General features: G+C 35.7%; 1 protein-coding gene across 25 annotated transcripts in view; it reads left to right on the top strand.

The window, feature by feature from the left end:
• The first annotated feature begins 20,020 nt into the window (after positions 1-20,020).
• Positions 20,021-23,735, top strand: part of LOC145277800 (neurofibromin-like) — a 345,586-nt gene continuing 341,871 nt past the window's right edge. For all 25 annotated transcript variants that reach the window (XR_013868231.1, XR_013868216.1, XR_013868230.1 and 22 more), the window contains exon 1: positions 20,021-20,321. Coding sequence is in view for 21 of the 25 variants with exons in the window: in XM_080129724.1 (XP_079985850.1) it covers positions 20,262-20,321 (60 nt within the window). In the remaining 4 variants the exon portion in view is untranslated. The remainder of the gene's footprint in view (positions 20,322-23,735) is intronic.

The raw sequence follows: 23,735 nt of genomic DNA, 5'->3' as shown, positions 1-23,735 counted from the left end.
ATCAGAATTTTGGGGGATATCAGACTCAGCATCAGAATCAGAAAATGTTGTGCCCATTTTCTGATGCCTAAAACGATCATTTTTTTCATATAATTACACTTATGATAACTATTTTTCTATTTTACAGCTTTATTTTCAGTGCTTTGACTTTATCGTCGCTTACAGCCGTTGCATTGGCTTTTTCTATCTGCTTACATAACCATGCCAGAAAATACAGAGACGTAAAGTTAAGTCAGGTTCTGGATAATATTATTTACCTCCTTTCTAGAAGATTAGACACATGGTCAGGTGTGGTTTTGAGAAGCCAGCACACTATGATAAGCCTTCAAAAATGCTCGAGCAGCCCCGTCGCCATTCCGCAGTCGGGGCAGTGCAAGTGATTAGGAATAAACTAACCCTGAATGGGTGGACCTCCTAGGACTGCTAGAACCGTACATTAGCCTGACAGCAACAAAATTACTGACTGACGTGCATCACAGTTCTATGATACAAGTGACATTCCAAAAGTAATGCTTCCTATTTTTTATTCCGCTCGAATGGATCAGTCAGGATTGTAAATTACATTGTTATGATGATTGAACTTATACACTCATGACCTGAAAGTTTCATCTCTTTGTTGCAGATATTGACGGTGTGAGATTCTAAGAAAACAACCCCTGTCATGGACATGCATCAGAAGCAGAGATGCATCATTGAATTCCTCCATGCATAAAAAATTGAACCGATCTACATTCACCGGTGACTGCTCAACGTTTATGTAGCCGAGTTAGTTGATGTCAACACAGGAGATGGGTTTGTTGATTTCAGAGCAGCAACAGAGATGTGAGTGACAAAGCATGCTTCGTACTTTTATGACTAAGGCATCGTTCATTGCTGGCAAAAGTGCATTGACAATGGTGGTGACTGTAAAAAAATTAATTCTGGAGCATGAAAGGTTGCTTGTTTTAATGGTACCACACCTGTCTTCGTAGCTCTTTAAAGTTTTAGTTTTTGAATTAAAAAATAGGAGGCTTTATTTTTGGAATGACACTTATACAATCTGGATATTGTGCAAGTGAACTTCGGACAATTCTGGTCGGCTCTCCAGGATGCTGAAAAAAATTTGCAAATGACAAAATAATATTTTACAAGTATTTAAACATCCATTCTTTAATGGTTTCCTCCAAGTCAACCAAAAATGGTGACTAATGTTTATTTTTATTATTCAATCAAATAGTTGTAATTGTAAGGGGGGGGAGGTATGTTCTATTTGTTAAAATTTTTAAAAATCCCACTTTAATTCAAAGAAAATTTGCAGAAAAAACATGCATAATTATTAGCATTGGGAATGATTAATCGGAATCAGTAAAAATTGTAACATTTTGTAGTATCAGAATCAGAAAAATTTATGCATATTTCCAATGCCAAAAACGATTCTTGTAATTGTTTTTCTTTTTTTTTTTTTATTGAAAACAGAATTTTCCATCGCTACTACTAGTGATAAAATGCTAAATGTTTATTGATTTTAAAACTAGAAAAACTAAAATCTATAGATCATTTTCCCCTCCTCACCCCAACATCATTGTGTTTTTACATTTGCAAAAAATATATGCACATGGGCTTTTGTGTTAATCCAAAAATGAAATAAACATATAACAACTTTATAGCTATATAGAGATTTAAAAAGAATCAGAATCAGTAATTGTATCGGAATCGTGAAAAATATTATTGGAATCATGCCATCACTAATATTATAAAATTAATTTGTTATTGTTAACAGAATTAAATTTGGAATTATAATTATTTGTGTCCCATTTTTAGCATAGAGCAATCAAGTCTATGATATTTAAATTTTGACACTGTTGTATGACATAATCATGTTGACACACCAGTTCCCGTTGGATCACCAAAGTTAAGCAACGTTGAACCTTGTCAATAATAAATGGGTAACAATTTGGGACTTCCAAGTGATGTATGTGCTCTCCACATATCTCAGCATTATTTGCAGTCGTCCCGGATTTCTCCTTGCCACTGGACTCGAGTAGTGCCGATCCAGGAGAGGTGTGGTTGTGGATTGCACAACCCTTGCCTCACAATTACACGCGCAGCTGCTCCTACAGGGGGTATCCTTTGTCTTTCAAGACTAAACGGAGGCATCGATGTAGGCTACGGCATTTGACGTATTGTAGACGAATAAATGTACTTAAAACGCTTATAGTATCAATCACCATAACGGAAAAATGCTTTTGTGACAGCAGTAGCTAATGACCAACTGATTACTACTATTAATATTGATTAAATATACTGAAATATTTGTGGAGACTTACTGCCATTCATTCAGACTCCAAGTAACGCCACTGGTCCAAAAAATCAGCAGGAATGCCTTTTTTTTTCTTTTTTTTTTTTACATGGAGGTCACCACTTATCAAGGCCCGGAAGCCACTCAGAGATAAGGGTTATTGCGTGTACAGTAATCAATGGGATAGTATCGTAGTAATTGTTAGTATTGGAGATTTGATAAAGTGTCCTACTTAAGAGGGCAGTTCATCAAGAATTTGTTTATGTTGGACTTGAAGACATCCAAGTTGTAGTCAGGTGGGAAACAGACAAACGGAAGAGAGTTCCACAATCGTTCACTTCTAAGAAAGAAGTTTTGTTCATGGAATCTACGTTTTGATTTAGGCACAGATAAAGAGTGGGGAAAATTAATGACAGTGGTTTCAGCTAGACGAGTGTTTATCGTGAAAGATTGCCAAGGGGGGGTACCAGAGATTGGAGCTCAGATGAGCACGTGCCATGGAAATAATGATAAAACAAAGACAGGCTCGAAACGTCTCTTCTGTGGGAGAGAGGTTGCAGGGAAGAGAAAAGAGCATCCCCCACTAAGCCACTCTGTCAAGGCAAGATAGACTGTTTTTAGCAGCTCCTGCCCAGATGTGGCATCAGTACTCTATCCTGATGTGAGAATAATAACTAGCAGGACCCATTGAAATTCCACGGGAGAAGAAATATATTTAATCAACAAATATGTTTTGATATAGTTGACATTTTTCTGGATAGCACAAAAAATTAATTTTGGAAACAGAAAAACTAATAACATGCAACAAATATGAGTTTATTAACATTTCTATGAAAATAGTGTCCATTGTATTTTAAATATAGAACTGGCTCAAAAGAAGAGATAAATTAATAAGTACTAAGAAATAATCAGAAAGTAATATTGTGCTACCTAGTTCAATACAAATAATAAAATTACATTGTAAGAGACAATATTTAATTTACTCGTTCAGTCCAACACCTCTTGGCAAACAATGTTTTTCTTTTTCTTTTTCCATGTTTCTTTCAAATGTTCCCTTTATTTACGTAACGTTTCGCTAACATCTTTCTTCAGTAAAGAACTGCTGCATGTCAAAACTACGAGTTGCTTTCTCACACCATTACAAAAATCGTCATATATTATTACAACACTATTCGAAAACAAAGCTACATCAAAGAGAGATCATTCTCACATTCTTGTCCAGGGTTGTCAAACTGACCTTTTTTTTAAAGCCAAATTTAACGAATTTGGCCTTTTATTTAAAGCAGTTTGGTCTTCAAAAATTGTATTTGGCCTTTTTGAAAGTGTAAGGAATGAACTAACTAAGGAAGAATGTGCAGAATATTATATTGATAAATACTTATGTCATGAAAACAATTTTGTAGAACTGCACCATATTTGGCATTTTTATAATTTCGTATTCCACTCATACTTTCAGCCAAATCTAATACAATAGTTTTAGTTTTTTGACCATTTGATTTAATAATAGTAGTATAATTTATTTTATTTGCACACCAATTCTAAGAGAGTTTGTAAAATTTTAAAATGTGATTGTAAATATTCACATCTTCACACATTCAAATAATTGCACTTAAAGGAACGGCCAGAATTGAACTTGTAAGCCAATCAGGTTTTATTTCCGAATGATTTGATGGCAGTTCTTGAGTTTTTGCCAGTGTGGTATATATTTGTAACTTCTGAACGCAACGGAATAATTAATTTGTACAAATCATTCTGGCTAGTTTTAATATTTATGGAAATTTAATTACGCCAATTATATAAGATACAAACAGGGAAGCCCGACATTGTCAATAAAATTAATTATTTTTGTATGGATATATGAGGGGCCTTCAATAAATTTCCAGAATTTTTTGTACAGGTATTTAAAATTGTCGTAGACTCTTGAAAATTCAGTATGTTATTGCTATACATCTTATGTGATGACTGACCAAGTTTTATGATTTCAAATTCAAATGAACAACTACAGCAGGAATCGGAATACACCCTACCAAAGCCTGATTGTCAGAGCTGGTGAATTTCAAAAATGCATTCTGGACATGAGGACACTTTAGAAGAACGATATGCAATAAAAATTCTGTTTTAAACTTGAAAAAAATGCCACAGATACATATCGAATGCTTCAAATTGCTTTTGAATCATCTTGTATGAATCGAGCATCAGTTTCTAAGTGGCATAAGAGATTCAAGGAAGGCAGGAAGTCTGTGAGGAATGATGAGAGGTGTGGGAGGAGTAAGGAAGTCAGAACACCAGAGGCGATTGGCCAGATAAAGAATTTCATGGATAAGGACCGTCATGTATCTATAATGACAATAAGTGCACAGTTTGATGTCAGTGTGAGAACTGTATACACAATTATTCATGAAGAACTGAAGATGCAGAAGATTTGCGCAAAGTTTGTCCCAAGGATGCTCAGAGAAGATCAGAAAGTCGTTGTCATGGGCATCAAGAGTTCCTCACCCTCCCTATAGTCTAGACCTTGCTCCCTGTAACTTTTGGTTATTCCCTCAGCTCAAAGAAAACCTTAGAGGTGTTGTTATGAGATAATTAAGGAGATGAGAGGCTGTGATGAGCGTCATTGACATGCTCGCACAAGAGGACTACCATGGTCCTACCTGAAGTTTTTGGAATCGTACAAATGTATTGCAGCCAGAGGAGATTACTTCGAAGGGAACTACAATTTCATATGTGTACTATCAATAAAAGTGCCCATAAAAAAAAAGTCTGTAAACTTATTGAAAATACCTCGTACTATGTCATTCTTTCTTTTTAGATTACCTTTCAATCTACAATATTCTATGCTACTATAATGAAAAGTTGGTGTGCCCATGTAAAACTTATTAAAGTAAAACTTATTTGATATAACACTTGTCAAATCTGTTGCCAAGGTTGCTGGAAAAATGGTTGTATCATCCTATCACTCCAGAAGGTATTTCATTCCCGTCACAATACTCTACCTCCATTAGAACCAACTACATCCTAAAATGGAGTACTTCCACCATATCTGGGCAGGAGCTGCTCAGAGCACCTTATCTTGCTTTGACAATTAAAGCTGGCTTTGAAACCAAGTAAGTGATGCCCATTTCTCCTCTCTGTAGCCTCTTTCCTACAGAAGAGATGCTGGGAGCCTGTCTCTGCTCTATGATTATTTTTATGGCAGGTGCTTGTTTAAGCTGACCCCACCCTCCTACCAAACTTCACTCATCTAACTACAACCACTATCAATAATTTCCCCCATCTCTCTATCTGTGCCTAAATCTAAATGCAAATTCCATGAACAAAACTTCTTTCCTACCGCCTCTCTGATAAAACAGTTAGAGTATTATAAAGTTCTAAAATGTTCATACCTTCACTATTAAATTTTTCTTGGTTCATTCAGTTTTTGATATTTATATTTATAATAGTTTGTGCATGAGGCAGCTTTTTTCCCCTTGGGATCCCTGTTATACCGTGCTTTTGAGTCAGCACATGAGGCAGCCTTCTTTTTTCTGGTTCTTTGTTATAAAGAGCACGTGAGGCAGCTTTTTTTCCCTCGGAATCCCTGTTATACCGAGCTTTTGAGTCAGCACGTGAGGCAGCCTTCTTTCTTTCTGGTTTTTTGTTATAAAGAGCACGTGAGGCAGCTTTTTTTCCCTCGGAATCCCTGTTATACTGTGCTTTTGAGTCAGCACGTGAGGCAGCCTTCTTTTTTTCTGGTTCTTTGTTATAAAGAACGCGTGAGGCAGCCTTCTTTTTTTCTGGTTCTTTGTTATAAAGAGCACGTGAGGCAGCTTTTTTCTCCTCAGAATCCCTGTTATACCGTGCTTTTGAGTCAGCACGTGAGGCAGCCTTCTTTTTTTCTGGTTCTTTGTTATAAAGAGCACGTGAGGCAGTTTTTTTCCCCTCGGGATCCCTGTTATACCGTGCTTTTGAGTCAGCACGTGAGGCAGCCTTCTTTGCCGCAGGATTTGCATGATACTTAATTTTTATTATTTCAGCATTTTTCTGATAGTATTCTTTTTGCTCAGATAATACCTTGACTTTGTTTTTTTCATAGTCTATATTTCTGAGCTTTTTTACTACGTGCTGACTTTGGCATTTTTTATTAAATGTAAACATATAATACTTATGTGTATCTTACTATAATATCACTTATCTTATAGCAAGACAACTCTCGTAGAATTGAGATACTGCCCCGTCACCAATAGTTAAAGTGTGGAACGGTATATACACCAATAGTGTAGTTGTTATCTTTATATGAAGTCCTAATCAGTGACAGTGTGAGGTTACTTGGTTAATTTATTGTAATTTATTTTAGAAAACTTACTTGTTTTTATTAGTAGATTGTGTATAGTAGCCACAATATCTAGTTATTTTTGTGGCTAGGGCTTGGATTTTGATTCTTTTTGGTCAGCTTCCAGTGAGTTCTTAGAAGATGACTTTCTTGCAGTTTCTTTTGCGGTTAATTTAACTTATTTCCTTTGGTGTTTGGTGAGTTCTTAGAAGAACTGGTCTGATCTACTTTTCTTAGCGAGCGAAGAGATTCAGCTGCATTTAACAATGGTTGCTATAGTGTATTTTTGCGCATGCGTGAGAATTTCAAGTTTCCTCCTTATTTTTCAATAGTTTGACAGTAGTCATGTATCTTTCTGCTAAGAGCGACAGACGTCAGTGTTAGCCGTGATCGTCTAGAGGTTAGGACCCCACGTTGTGGCCGTGCTAACCTAAGTTCGAATCCTGGTCACAGCATTGACATTTTGTACATATTTTACAGTCCAAAATCTGAAGAATTATTTGTTTTTATAACATTGTTTTTTGACGTCGTACTTGCTGATAGGTTACTCTTATAACAATTTTGATCAACTGAGATAAAGATTTCGTGGTTTCATTAACGCTGGTGGGTTACTGTTTAAAGAAAAAACCTTAACGTTCACCTCAAATATTCAGCGTCCAAGAAATATAGGCCACTGGAAAACTGGAACGTCTGTGAGCATCCGGTGTATTATTTGGAGCTGTCCCTTTTGAGAGAAGTTCCGTGTTCGAAGTGGTCTGTCTACATTGGGTATATAGTGTTTAAAACTTGTTATTACACGTAATCTTATTTAATTATGGAGTTAGCTAAAAAGCGATGGGTCACTGCACTTCTCCGTGTAAAGAGCAGTCGATTGATGCTTGAACTGTTGTCAGAGACCGTTCGTACACCGAGATACATCGTCTCAAAAGAAAGAAGAAGAATAAAGAAGAAAGAAGAAAGAAGAAAGAAGAACAATTGGCCATTTTTGTACCCTTTTTTTTTTTGCTCTCTTTTGACATTTTAACCGACGTTCTGACACTCGCTGGATTCGTAAGACGCTTCTCTGTAAGAATATGTGCTTTTTGAAACTTATAAGTTGATTTTAGTTGAGATTTGGATAGTTTTGTTTTGTAGGCGTATATAGGCATGTACGGGCCATCCCTATATAGAGAGTGCTACCGCCTCTCTGATATATATATATATATATATATATATATATATATATATATATATATATAATCTTTTAATAGTCACTGGCAAAATAAGTTTGATGTAAAAAGAAAATCAAATATTCTTTATTTTAGTTTTTATTGCATTTTATTAAACAAGTTTAATACAATATTCGGTTCTTGGATACATCAGAGGTGCGTTCAAAATGTCAGGTTTTCTTTGGTTTATTTCACATGTACATTTTAATTCTCCCCAGAAATTCCATTTAACAACATAAAAGCTTCAAAGCTTGCTTTCTAATTTTGAAAGATCACAAAATGAACACATGTCAGCCATTGTATTAATCTGTTTGAAATTAATTAAAATGGCCAACTTGTTTACTATAACATCTAACGGGATGGAGGGGGGGATAGTGATATCTTTTCTCCAACCATTTTCTCACAGAGAATCATTACTTCCATAAAAGGTCCTCGACTGAACTCCAATCTCTGAGTCCCCTTTGTAAGACATTCACAGCAGAAACTCGTCTCTGTACCACAATGGGAAAAAACTTTCCTTTCTTCCTACCTGTGTAACAGAGTGCGTATAAGTGTGTGTGCAAGAGAATCAGCAGCAGCTGTGGGATCGCTGGCTTGCGAAGGTATTGGCAGCAGCAGCTGTTAAAGCGCGTATGCAAATTAGCAAGTGTGTGTGAGCTTTCATCACAAGAAAAGGAGAGAAATATACTTCCCGTGGTCGAAAGAGAAGCAAAGTATGTGTCAGGCAAGATGAATATGTGAAAGCCGAGGGCGAGAAACCGCTGGTTGGCACTGGTGTGCTATGGCAGTAACAGAGACTTTTAAAAAAACATGTGTGTGAAGAGACTTTTGGAAAAATAATGAAATGCGTTGTTTTGGAAGAATTATGAATAAATGCATTTCATTTGCACTTAAAAAAAAAATTGAGTCGGATTTTTATTTATTTTTGTTTGTTTGTTCCTTTGCAACAATACCAGACAGCATGGGTGTCCAAGAGAGGTTTGAACTGTAACAGTTAAAAAGTAAGGCCTATATTACATTACATATATTTATTTTGGATGCCGTGACCATACGTTTTACTAAAAAAGAGTCAAGATGAAGAAGAAAAAAAAAGAAAGAATAATAAACACTACCATGAAAAAATGCAGTCATAAAAGAGGGACGCAAAAACCAGGCCGATAGTGGAGAACTTGAAAAAAAAAAAAAAAAAAAGGGGGATATTGCACTAACTGGTGTGTCAATTATTCACTCTTTCGCTTATTGTCACTTTTGAATTTTTCTCAGGTCATAATTTTGTTGTCCAAGGATGTTTTGTAGATACAATAGTAGTGTTAAAGACGAAAGTTCTTTTCTTACAGGTCGTTTATGTATTATTATAAGGAATATTGTTTCACACTCATTTTAACATAGCAAAGAGTTTCTTTTGTTTTAGAAAGGAAGTTAGAATAAACCATTTTGACTTGAACATATTTTTATAAGTTTGTGTTTGAACTATTTAAGTGGTATCTACAGTTTTATTTTTATTTTATGAATTACTTAAGTTGAAAAACTTGGCTGGAGTTTTTACAAGACCAAAATAGGCATTTAACTTATTATAACATAGGAAAAAGAGTAAATACAATGCATATGTTTAGTATGTACAAAAAATAAAATAATATCTGTCTTTATTTCTATAAAGAGTAGCAATTTTGTTCTGAGCTTATGGGTCATTTAAAATTGACTATCAATCCTGCCATTGTGAGAAAGGATTATTAAATATGAAGACGTATTTTTTCATTTTTAATTTTTTTAATAAGAAACTAAAAAAGAAAAGACACACTCATTCTTAGCACAGGACTATGCTGAGCGACTTATAAATACTTTTGTTTTATTTGCAAGGTTTTTAACTGCGTCTGACGATTTTGTTTGTCTGTATTTTGCTATTTGGACTTAAATAAATACTGAAGACTGAAAAATTAAAATTTTAAGTCATTTTAATTTGGAAATAAATGGCGCGCAAGATTGCATCATGGTCAGAAAGGACACTTGATATGAAGGAAATTATTCTTTGAAACTGAAACTCTTTATGATGATAAAACACAGCAGCTTGCATTGCCACTGTGGGATAAAAGTAAGTGCCCACTAAACATTTGGGGTGCTCGCAGTTCTCGATTATTGAGATGAAGAAGGTAAATGACAACATATTTTTTTCTGTCGACAGTCCGAAAGTTGTCAACAGAATTTGGACAATGAATCAAATTTCCTGGATATGGAAGAAATCTAGCCATCAGACGTTAGTGACTGGACTTTGGATAGGTCGGCTTACAAACTAAGAAGCATAGAGAATAATGGAAATTAGAGAGTAGTGAATAAAAAGTGCTTGCATTAGATAGTAGATCTTCCGATGCTAAATGATAAGGTAAAACTGTATTGTAACACGAAAAGGGGAAAAATGGCATAATTGTTGCATAAGATATTAATATCCGATTAAGTTTCAGGCATAGATAATGGTGCTGGCCCATTGTGTCAGGTGTCAACAGTAATTGTCTCAAGTAATCTCGTCAAAAGTAACTGAGCACTTAAGAGACAAAAATAAGCCGAAATTGTCTTGAATAATCTTGTCAAACAGTGGCTGAGCCATTAAGAGACAAAAAGGATGTATGAACTAAACAAAGGGTTAGATTAACTAGCGTTTTCTCAAATAATCTTGTTAAAAGTAACTGAGCAATAAAGAGAGAAATGAGTCATACGACTAGGAAAATATTATGATAATTAGTTTAATCAAATATTTCAAAGAGCAATTTTTAATGAAAAGAAAACTATTTGGGCAGTTGGCGTAAAATCTATCAAATGAGCAGGGTGAGATATTAACGTTATAACTGATAGGATGGTGAGAGGGAATTGAGGGTTGATGTAAAAGAATAAGAAAAAACTGCTCAAAAAAATTTTTTTTAAATCACACGAAAAATAATATGTATAAATCTATCTTGGTACACAATTAACAGTATAACATATGTGTTATGAAGACTGTCATGAAGCAATAAACTGACTTTATTACTAAAATAAAAATATCCTGTTCCAGTTTTGGTGAATTTACAGACTCAAGACCCATAAGCATCAAAGACTATTCAAACTCTGATTTGTTCTTGCAATGATTTAACTGGCTTTGTAAAATATTTTTAAAATTTTAAATTGTATTCTTACACAACTAAGCCAAAACACTTCAACACTGCTTCAGTGAAATATCTGAAAATACAAAAAACATACACTCTCGTTATTTATTTAGTTAACTGAGTTTTCCCTTTCAACATATTAAAACGTTGCCTTTAAATATTTAGAAAAATATGTTGGAATTTTTTTATTTTTACAAATAAAAAAAGAAAGAATAAATAAGGAAAGGAATTTCTAATGAAAAAAAGTATAAAATTGAAATTTTGAACAGACTCTACATTAAGGCATTTTGATTTGGATTTAATTATCAATGTTTTATTGTGTATACTTTTGAGTTTTCTTTTCTTGTTCTCTTTTATTAGCTCAGGCAAGTTTAATTAAAATTATTGTAAAGAATTTGTTTTGGAAGGGAAGGTATGTAACAGGACACATATAAGTGAATGTGAGAAAATGAGCAGCAGCTTTGGAATGGCTGGCTTGTGAAGGTATTAGAAGCAGCTGTTAAAGCATGTGTGCAAATTAATAAGTGTACATGAGCTTGCGTCACAAGAAAACATCAAGAAAGAAGTTAAGTGCACGCTGACCAAGATGGACGTGTGAAAGTTGAAGGCAAGAAACAGCTGGCTGGTGCTGGCCTGGGGTGGTGGCAACAGCGACTTTTAAGAAAAGCACATATGTGCATGAAAACCTTTGGAAAAATAATGAAATGCGTTGTTTTGGAAGAACCACAAATAAATGCGTTTCATTTGCACTTTTAAAAAATGCTGAGTCAGATTTATTTATTTTTGTTTGTTTGTTCCTTTGCGACCGTAATAGACCGTGTGGGGGTCCAAGAAAGGTTTGAACTGTAACGACACAGTTAAAAAGTAATGGCCATGCCATATTACACCTGTGTCAAACATCAAACACAATTTCTATGCACAGATCTTTATTTTTACAAGATCTTTTGATCCATAGAACACATTACAATGGGACGGCTTCCCTACAAACTATGAAATGGTCGTCTTCAAGTCCAATATTAACAAATACTTGTCATAAACCGCCCCATAACCAAACAAACTCAGTTCATACCATTGTTACTTTTGGCTTACAATCATTCCATCTCAACCTCAAGTGGCTTTTGGTCTTTATAAATGGTGACCTAAAAATATACAAAAAAAAAATCCAACTTTGCAGATACATCTAACTATTAAAAAATAGAATCTCTCTAGTCTCTGGTGTAAATCAACCTTAATTTATAATTTATATAAAGTTACCTCTGATTTTTGGCCTTTCAGCTATTATCTGTGTGTGTGTGTGTGTGTGAGAGAGAATGGTTCTGTTCAGTCCCAGAAGGCCGTGCTCCCAGGCATTATCTCCTCCTTTGGAAGAAAGACTTGGTTCATTGGCATTCACTTCTACCTACAACTTTTGCAACGGTCTAGAGTGACCCTTTCTGGAGAGGGCTAGATTTGTCAGAGTGTTTAAGAGATAGAGGAAAACTTTAATGGAATATCCGAATCAATCATATGTATTTCACATGGAGATCAATTGTTAGCCCCAGGCAAAGGGACCCTTGATTCCTGAGAACTTTGACTGACGTAAAATGAAACAAGGAAAAAACAAAAGAAAAGAAATCTTTGTTATTATTCTTGCTCATGCGATGACATGATTTCCCTATAAATCCTTATTTTATTCTCATTTATATTGCCCTGCCTTGAGATGTTATTACTATAAAATTCAGTTGAATAAAGCATTGATAAGATCTTTCTTCTTTTGTCTTTGTTACACTTCAATTTATTCAACTGAATTTGACTTATTAATGTCCTCTTGAATAAGATTATTTGACTGGGCAAGCTTGATGTAGCTTCTGCAGACTCTTAGGCTAGCAAGCTCTGGAGATTATGGTACCATAATTTTATTTTACATTGAGAGTATTGCCAGGACCGCTGCAAAGAAGGTAGGTTCTCTCTACCGCGCTAGAAAGCTACTAACGCCCGAAAGTATCCTGTACCTCTATAAGGCCACCATTCGCCCATGAATGGAGTATTGTTGTCATTTTTGAGCTGGTGCATCTGTTACTAGTCTCTCACTCCTAGACAAGGTTCAAAAGAGAGTCACCAATCTGATAGGTCCTGAACTGTCATCCAAGCTTCAGCCTCTGTCCCATCGATGAAATGTAGCATCCCTCTGCCTGTTCTACAAGTACTTTAACAGTGTATGTTCTGACGAACTGCAAGCACTTGTACCCCCTTGATGTAAATACCCCCGACAAACTCGACAAGCAGCTAAATCCCACGCCTTCACAGTAGAGATCCCTAGATGTAAGAGAGCCTTCTACTCCAGTAGTTTATTCCCCAGAACTGCTAGACTTTGGAATTCCCTTCCGGGTCCCTGCTCCCCAACTGTACTGACATGCAGAAGTTCAAGTGTAACATGAACAGACATCTTGCTGCCCAACTCCCTACATAGTACCCCTGTAGCTTATGTCCCTGATAGTAGCCCCCTACATCAAAGTGGCAACGTGCCTTGTTTGGGGTGAAAATGTAATAAAAAAATTTTTTTAAAACTTATTATTTGTCTACTATAGCTCCGTTAAATCCAGACAAACTCAAAATCTTTTACTTAAACATTAGTGCTACCTTCGCTGACATTATCGAGTGTTGTTCCGGGTTCGAACATTCTATTGAATTTCTAAAAGCCATTTATGATAAGCCCCACAACATTATCCATGCTAGGCATTTACTTTCCACATGTCTACAACAGGAAAATGAGTCTATAGACCAGTGTTTTCAGGTATTGAATCGCCTTGCCGTTGACTATTGCTTCAAGGATGTTACTGCTGCAACTTACAGGGATGAAATATGCATTTAAACATGGCCTTTGGTCTTCCATGATATATGCCAGACTGCTTGAAAATGATTTGTCAAATCTCCAGAATACTACACAATGTGCTAGAGCTTTGGAACAGGCCCGCCTTCATACTAAGTCATACGTCTCTCAGATTGAATCTGCTGCTGCTGCTGCTGCTGCTGCTGCTGCTGCTGCTGCTGCTATGATTAAAAATGTATTTACTGAACTCATATCAATTCATAATTCTTTATTACACCCTGGAGTACAACGTTTTTGACATTTTGTGAGATCATAAAATATATCATATCCAATCGATAAGGTCCAGCATGTGACATTCGAATGTATAACTTGCACAAAAATAAAACCCTAATTCTTTAATTCTTTAATTCTTTAATTCTTTAATTCTCCTAATAATATTTTTATCCATTCTACTGCTACATTTCAGCATCTTTCTGTTGATTGCAAAGAACCTATCCTGGCATCTTCATTAGATTGCTGATATGTCGTCGATGGATACAGTCAATTTCCTTTTGCTTACCCTTGTTTTTTTTTTTTTTGATTACATTTTCACCCCAAACAAGGCATGTTGCCACTTTGATGTAGGGGGCTACTATCAGGGCCCTAAGTTGCAGGGGTACTATGTAGGGAGTTTAGCAGCAAGATGTTTGTTCATATTACACTTCTGCATGTCAGTACAGTTGGGGAAGTAGGAGACCGGAAGAGAATTCCAAAGTCCTGCAGTTCTGGGGAAGAAGCTATTAGAGTAAAAGGCTTTCTTACATGTAGGGATCTCAACTGTATAGGGGTGGGATTTTGCTGCTTGTCGGGTTTGTCAGGGGTATTTTCGTCGAGGGGGTATAAGGGCTTGTAGTTCCTCAGAGTATCCACCATTAAAATACTTGTAAAACAGGCAGAGGGATGCAACATTTCGTCGGTGTGACAGGGGCTGAAGTTTAGATGGCAGTTCGGGACCTATTAGGTTGGCGACTCTCTTTTGGACCCTGTCCAGGAGCGAGAGACTAGTAACAGATGCGCCAGCCCAAATGTGACAGCAATACTCCATACACGGGCGAATGGTGGCTTTTAGAGGTACAGGATACTTTCAGGCGTAAGTAACTTTCTAGCACGATAGAGGGAGCCCACTTTCTTTGCAGCAGCCTTAGCAATAATCTCGATGTATCTATTCCAACGCATGTTTTCTGTGAATGTTAAACCAAGGAGCTTGAACGAAGTGCTCTCAGGTAAAGTATCTCTAGCCATAGCTATTGGTGGCTGGTAAGGTTTCATGTAATTATTAAAAGAAACAAGCTTTGTCTTGGCAGCGTTGAACGTTCCCATCCATTTTTGACCACATTCCACTACAGACTGAAGGTCTTCCTCTAGTGTTTTAGCCATTATCATAGATATGTGCTCATTAGTTTTCCCCACATGCCTGCTATAGAGCGTGGTGTCGTCGGCAAATATACCCATCTCAGAGACAATTTTGTCAGGTAAGTCATTTATGAATATCAGAAATAACAAAGGTCCAAGAATCGATCCCTGTGGCACACCTGCATTTATATCAAATGTTTTGAACGTACGCCCATCGAGGACAACCTGGATTCTTCTCTCATTTAAGAAGGATCTAATTATGCTAAGCATTCGTCCAGTAATACCATAGGATTTTATTTTCATCAGAAGACCATTGGGCCATACTCTGTCAAAAGCCTTAGTTATATCAAGGGCTACTGCCCTCCCCTCCCCTACTTTATTGTTGTGATTGCTCCTCTCAAACTGCGATCCAGTTCCTGATGACTATTTTACTATCTTTGGACATTCCTCATTTATCCATTCTAACAAGGGAACTTTGTTTACGTTGAAGGAATTCAAACAATTTCTGCTACAGCTTAGGATTGGATCCAGCAACACTATTGCTTATAACCCAAAAGGTAACAACCAATGTGAGCGCTATAATGGTATTGTATGGAACGCCATTTTATTAGCTTTTGAATTGTGATGGTTACCCATTAGCGCTTGGCAGGACGTTCTAACGGATGTTTTACATACTATGCGCTCTCTATTATGCAACACCATTAATGTCATTCCTCACGAGCACATATTCAATTTTGAAAGGCACTTTTCCACTGTTTGGCTCTATGAGCCTGGGGAAGTTTTATTAAAACAATTTGGTGGTAAGGGTGAGTACGATCTGATTGTTGAGGTTGCGGAACTCCTCAAAACCAACCCTACACATGCAAGAATTCAACATCGTAATGGTTGAGGAATTCAGTGGCACTGAGACATTTGGCACTTTTTCCACACTCAGATCGACTTCAACATTCTGTGGAAAACGTTCTACCTGACGTAAGCTCGGCAAATCCGACCTCTCCACCTGACATAAGTTCTACAGAAGATGAAGTGGTGAATTAGAATCCCAAGATTCATTCTTCTCAAAGATCTGAAACATATATTGGTTCTCCCAGTGGTGAGCTACTTCCCTGCCAGTCTGGCAAGATTCGCAAACCGGTCCAACAACTGGATTTATGAAAATTGTAGAGTGTTATATTTTCATTAAAATAAATAAATAAATAAAACTCTTGAAAAATTTATAATTCTTGCTCACGTAAGTACGTGATTTTCCTATTTAAATGGACTCTTTTTTTTTTTTTAAATTCTTATATATATGTATTTGGCCTCTTGCCTTGAGTGGTTATTACTGTAACATTTAGCCGAATAAAGCTTTGATAAGGTCTTTCTTCTTCGTTACCCCCGCCCCGTCAATGTACATATCCTCGACAAACCTGTTTAGCAACAAAATCACACCCCTTCAGTACTGAGATTCCTAAATGACAGAAAGCTTTCTACTCTAATAGTTTCTTCTCTCAAACAGCTAGACTTTGGAATCCCCTTTCTGCTACCTGCTTCCCTGAAGTTTAAATGTAACGTAAACCAACATCTTGTTAATCTTAGCTTCTTACGACCAAGTGGCGACATGCCTTGTTTGTGGTGAACGCGAGTAAAAAAAAAACAAATAAAAACAAAACAAAAAAAGCAAACTAAAAAAGCAAAAACACATACACACACAATAAGCAGGTAGGCGGAAAAGCAACTTTTATTGCCTTTGGTAATAGTTATGTGTTGACTATTTTTTGTTTTGCTTTGTTGTTTTTTTATCCTTTTTTTTTTTTTTCCTTGACTATTTCTTTTCTTGATAATCGCCGAAAAGCAAAAAATACTAAATGGTAGTATAATACAAGAATCCAACGGTAATTAAAGAAGTAACGGATTTTACAAATGATGCAAGTCGCTTGAAATAAGTGAAGTTGAATGACTTGCCAATTCCTAGGTTTTGAATCCTAACCCAGTTTGAATTTGTGAAGAAACGCAGTTTCTATCAGTTGAGCCATAGTCTCCAAGTTTTGTACAAGTAGCAGTAATTTGGAAATAACTGAGAACGAGTGGAACAAGCAGTAGTAGCAATAGAGCAGAAACAAATTAGTAGTAGTTGTAATAGTAGCTTTTGACTTGAGACTTGACCATGACCACTTCTCCCTGTATTGAAAAAAGCAATTATTCCGATTTCATGACAGAAACGTGAAGTAATAAAGGTGACACTGTCAGCAATATCGCAATATAGTTTCATTTACAAGGTTCGGTAACTTAGTTGCAATTGTATGTTTATATAAACATATATAAAGACTTGTTGCACTTAGGGAAATATATATCAAATTGCAATATTTCGCATCAATACTACAAATGGTGGCTATTTGACTCACGATTAACAAGTGATACCAACAAGTCGATAAGTATTAAATAAAAATATATGATACAAAAAACGTTTTTTCTTCTGTGTGAGGTGAGATACCCTACTCAAGGTCGCATGGTGGACTATCCATAGATTGTCCGATTTTCTCAGCTATGGTCGCAAGCATCAGGGCGTAACCACTGACTCTTTAGTGCAACAACTGAGAGGTGCTGCCTAAGAGACGGATCTCCAAGCATCAGGTTTCAGTTAATTATTATTGGTTTCCAACACAGAAGTGCCGGAAACCGAGGAGCAACTGCAATAATGGAATGAAGTAGAAATAGTAGTAGTAGTAGTAAGAAGCAACAAGGTGGTGGTGGCAGTATCCGTGTCGAATGGTCGAAGTGAGAGTAGGTGATTAGTGACGTGGTCGCAGTATCCGTGTCGACTAGCGGCGGCGGGAGTAGATGATTAGTGACGTGGTGGCAGTTGTCTCTCTCGCTCTTCTCAGTTCGGGTCAGTAGCGTATGCGCGTGCGCGCCCGACGCTGTCATGGCTGCCATGGAGAGCCGCTGTGCGAGTATGCCTCCACCACCGCAGCTGCCAGTTCCCACTGGACATTGCCGATTCTGCTAAAACGAAAAGGACAGACAAGACAAGACAAAGTGACACCACACACGAACCTCCTGCGGGAGATTGGCGACTAGCCACACCGCAGCCCACCCTCCCTTTTTTTTTTTCTTTTTTTTTTTTTTTTTTAAAGTCTAATACTTACGAGGAACCCTCGGAAAAAAAAACGACAACCAGTAAAAAAAAAAAAAAAAAAAAAAAAAAAAAAAAAAAAACGAAGGAGGAGTGGAAGTAGAAGACAGAGAGGGAGGAGGAGTAGATAAAAAAGGCCTCGTCTCTTGTATATATTAAAAAATACGTTGAAGACAATCTTTTTTATTATTTAAAAAAAAAAAGAGAGAAACAAATAACAATTACGAAAAGAAAGCCCACACTCCCCTGTTACCTAGAGTTTTTTTTTTTCACTGCTTCATAAATATTGACAACAAGTTATACCCCCCTCTGGTTGGATTCTTTCTTGTCCGTTTTTCCTCACGTCCCTGTAAAAAAAACAAAAAACAAAAAAAAATTCTTCACAACCCTTTCAAAAAGAAAAAACCCGACAACAACCAACTCTACCCTTTATGATGTCCACACACAGAACGCAACCACTCCTTTAAATATATCAATATTACACCCAATAAAACCCGCATATCTCCGTCACACTAAATGTAGAATTCAGCTTTATGACATACAACTTCCTCTCCTGCCATTATTTCTACCACCACTGATAACAGCAGATTTAAACGTTATTTACTGTTGTTATTATTATTGTTGTTGTTACTCTTGAGTATGAAGCAACACAGCCAACAAAAAATACCATTCTTACTGCTTGTTGGTGTCTCTGTTTAAAAGAAGCACCCATTCTACTAAACTTTCTCTCTCTCTCTCTTTATCACGACTTGCTGCTTTTTTGTTACTAACTCTGCATGTTGACTGTATCTCCCTCGCACTCAAATCGTACGAAATACATTAAAAACAAAACCTGTCATTTCTCGTTATTAATTGAAACCAACTATAACAAAATAGTAAACGGTTTCTATCTGCTTGTCTTGTTTTTAAAGGGTGTACCTGTCCGTATCTTGTCTGTAATTATCTAGTCTATAACCACCCAATGAGGCTGTATATTTACTACTTGTTTAGTTTTATAAGGCCATTACCAGTCTGTTATTTCTCTTTGTCAACCACAAGTCTATTTCGCTTTATTAAAAAAAAAATAATAATATAAAAAAATAGAATTCTTTGTCCATCTTTATGTATTTTTGATTTCTTTATCCAAAGAAAATCCTTTTAGTTTTTTTTTTTTTTTTTTTTTCAAATCTGTTTTTCTATCAATTTCTTTTATTTTTAATTTCATATTTCGTCCATATAAAAACGCAACACATACTAAACTCTTTTCGGTGTTACCCTTTTTCTTCTGCCATTTAGGGAGAGAGAGAGAGAGAAAGAGAGATACCAATACCACGTTCACATTAATTACTCTGACATATATATATATATATATATATATATATATATATATATATATACACACATCTACCTATACCTACCATGGTGTATCTGTATACTTTTACTAAACGTTCAACAAGATTATGCTCCTTCTCGCACCTCTATCGACACCTACCTATATATATCTCAGTAGCCGTTTTCGCTGTGAGATTTTTGTATCCTCAAAATATATTCCCTCGGATTTACAATAAGCCATCTCCATCTTCCTGTACAGACTCCGACTACTCCATCTTCATCTGTACATACCCTGCTCCCACATCGACCATCACAAGATCATTAATTAACGCAATCTGGACCTGACTTTATAACGAAAGGAAAGAGAAAAAGAAAGAAAAAACAAAACATCTACACGTCTGTATATTTTAGTAGTCATCATTACCCCCCCCCCCCCTTTTTTTTTTACTTGACGTGTGCGCACGCCCGCACACTTACCTTCGACCGCATCATCACCATACATACACCATCAAGACACACTTGATGATCACACACTTCTCACCACTGCCGTGTTTCTCTTGACACACACAACACGGTGGTGGACGATCTCCCCCACCCCCAAATTCGAAACTGTGTGTCGGCTAGAGATCCCCCCCTCCAACTGGCCCCAACGTCCTCATCTTAGGTGCCCCCACCCCCTAAAGCCGTCTGCCGTTTGTGTGTGTGACCATGGCCTCGCAGAAACCTGGAGAATGGGTACAGTCGCTCATAACAAGATTTGATGCCCAGGTAAGTCTACTTGTCAGTCAGTTGATCTATCATTCTTGTTTTTACTTATATCGACACATCATGTGTCATATGACAGCTCTACATATGTATTGAGCACGTTTGACAAAAAATATTGGTTTTTGAGTGCAATATATTTGAACCTATTTAATTTATAAAAAATTCACCCAATAAGTGTCACCACGGTGATAGTTATTGGGTGGATTTCTATTAGAATTTTTTATTTTCGAGTTTTGAGCGATTCTCGAGACTGGAGATATGGCATCCTCGTTTCCGCCATCTTGTCGCCCTAACTTTGCAACTTGGCACTACTTGTTTCAAAATAGATAAACGTTTTAAAATAAGTGAAAGCGCAAAACTCTTATCCAGGTAGGTAGAGTAACTTGTTATATTTGTTTCTTTAATACTTTTCTGTTTATTGTCTATAGTTATATATACACTTTATTGGCCAAAAGATATCTAGCAAATCAAAGCCTTCGTGATATAGGCAATAAAAACCGATAGTTAACAGTAGAAATAAAAACCCAAGATGCAATTAGCTTGAAGAATTTATTCAGTTACTAACGTTTCTATAAAGCTCACTTGCCATAAGTACAGTTTACTATGATTACTAGTACTTGCCTTTACTCATTGAGCATTGCTAAAGTAAATAAATATTGAAACAAAAATATATAATCAATTTCTCTAACCACGGCCTAACGGTTTTATTGAACATTTTTGAAGTGATAATAAACAGGGAATATATATATATATATATATATATATATATATATATATATATATATATTAGGGTGGGTGGATGCTACTAGTGTTACTATGCTTGGTGAGTAGTGTTGGTTCTGTTGATGGACGGATCGCTCTCTCCTCTTCATCACTACTGTCATCATTCGTAAATGTAGCATATGTGTGGTTTTTCGCATTTCGGAAGTCGAGCTAATAATAGTTGGGTTTCTAAGACATGAGATGAGCATTTCTTCTTCTTCTAAAACTCCATAGAAATAATGATAATACTGGTGTGCGTGTGTTGTGCGTTGTGCGATATTATTTCGATGTGTATCAAGTCGATATCGCCAAGAAGTCACACAAAAAGAAGGAAAAATGAAACGTAGAGGGCGAAACAGGTGTGGACGACGAGAAAATCTGTTGCTTTTTTGGTGACGATTTTCGTATTTATAGGAATTTGTGAATACAACACCCTCCTACCCCGAAAGAAAGAAACAAAAAAAATGTCATGAATGGATCTGGTATGATGCGATGCTAGTTTTCCTCTAAAATTGATTTTTTTTTGTTTTTTCCTAGATTATTTATTTGCTATTTATGTTGAATTATATCCTTCTCTCGATTCAAAAGAAAGAAAAGAATTTCTGAAACTATTGTGATCTTTGCATTAATGATACAAATATTTTTTCTTTTCAATTGATTAATTTTTCTTTATTATTCAACGACAATCCTTATTTATTTTTTAATATCTATAAACTATACACTAGCAGGAAGACCCGAGTTTTAATGGGGGGGGGGGACTCTTTTTCCGCTCACAATCCATAGCATTATATACCCCCCTTTTTTTTTAAACATTAAAATTTTGGGTCTATTCAGTATTGATTGTGTGGAAATAAAATGTCATTACATTTAGGTAAATTTAGAGATTTTAATTTCTTCGAGGCGTATCTGACGTTTCTCGGAAATCAACACCGACTCTTGTGTTATCCTGTTTCAATCCTTAATAAAGTACCATGTTATTTATTTGATAGTATTTGCAAATTAAATTCAAGTTTTGCCGTATTTTTTGTTTATCAAATTGTTAGGTGAAAGTTAAAGTACAAAGTAGTTACAAATACTATCATGTTAAGAATGGGTTTCTAATACTATTTCAACACTGTACCCTCTCTGCATAAGTATACTAATTTTTTTTTTTATAAATCAAATCGAATAAAAACAAAACTTATCTCGGAGTGTGTGTATGTGTGAGGAAGTATGGTTATATTTCACCTTTTATTTATACCAATCCTTTAATTTATGAAGCTCAATGTAATTACAAAACCTATAACAAATAAATGGCAAGTCTATATTTCAAATTTCAAGATGTTGACTATCTTACAATTTATTCCTCTATGTACAATTCTTGACAGTACCTGTTTCGTAGCGCAAAATCATTAATTTAATTATCAATCAATGAATCTATTTTGCCACTCCTTGTGCATGTCAAAGTACTTAAAGGAATAAATTGTAAGATGGCCAACATCTTGTATATAGACTTTTGTCATTTGTTATATATTAGTTATGGTGAGGAGATCGATCTGGCAAATCCTAGAAGTTAATGAACAAAGGAAACACAAGTTAGGATCCAAGAAGGTCGGAGATTACATCGGTTAAAATTTGACTAAAATCCGAATAGCCAATTTATTCTCATGTAAAAAATTCTAAATATTAGAAATTAAATATAGGCAGCCACAGCCAGTTAGGTATTATTTATTTTTTTTTGCAAGTGATATTTTGTCAGAAATGACAACTATTAAAAACTAGAAACCATTTTTTTTTGTTTCTCTGGTGGCGAATATATATTTCTTTTTAATATTATTTGGAAGTAAAAAGTTATAACTTGATTATTACCGGAAAAAGTTGTTTTTGTTTTTATTGAGAATTCGACTTTAAAAAACTACAGAAAATACAAATAAATCTTTATGATGTACGTACTCTTCAGTCTTCACTGAGCAAAAATGTCATACTCCAAAAATTACGTAAATTGATAAGTAGTTTTTTGGAACCAAGAAAACCAAATTTTAAAATGAAATGACTCTATTTTTTGATCCGCCATTTTTTTATAAATAAGGGGAGACGACTCGATTCGACATATCAAAATCAACTTTATAATGAAAACAATTTCGCTAAAAATCGTTTAAACTATATATATTATAACTTCATCAATTTACGTGATTTTTTAAATATGACCTCTTCGTTCCGTGACGAGTACGTACATCAAAGATTTTTCTGTTTTTTGTTTTTAAAAGAACCATTTTTTAATTATTGTATTCACATCTTATGTGAATGATTTCAGCTTTCAGTGTTTGTAAGTTATGTTCGTGTTTAATTCGTCGTGGAATGCCTGGCCACAAACCTTGATAATAAATGTGTTCGAACAGCTGGTATATCATGTGGAAGAAATTCTGGATAAATTGAACATTTTTAAATAGTTACATGTTGGAGTGAAATCTTACCCCCTAAAACATTTTTTTTTTAAATTCGGAGTTGTTATCCTTGTGGCCGTACTTGAGAAAGGGGGAGTGCATGTAGACCATGCTGGTTTTGATGATGTGGGGTTGGGATGGGATGACCAACGCTGGTCTTGATGGGGATGAGATGGTATGGCTCAGTGGCTCACGCTTTTTTCTTTTCTGAAGGTAGGGCGATCTCATCATC

This window comes from Euprymna scolopes, chromosome 1 (genome assembly GCF_053919585.1).
Source record: "Euprymna scolopes isolate OS-2025 chromosome 1, ASM5391958v1, whole genome shotgun sequence".
In the NCBI taxonomy this organism is placed as follows: domain Eukaryota; kingdom Metazoa; phylum Mollusca; class Cephalopoda; order Sepiida; family Sepiolidae; genus Euprymna; species Euprymna scolopes.
This window is presented reverse-complemented; position numbering and strand designations above follow the sequence as displayed.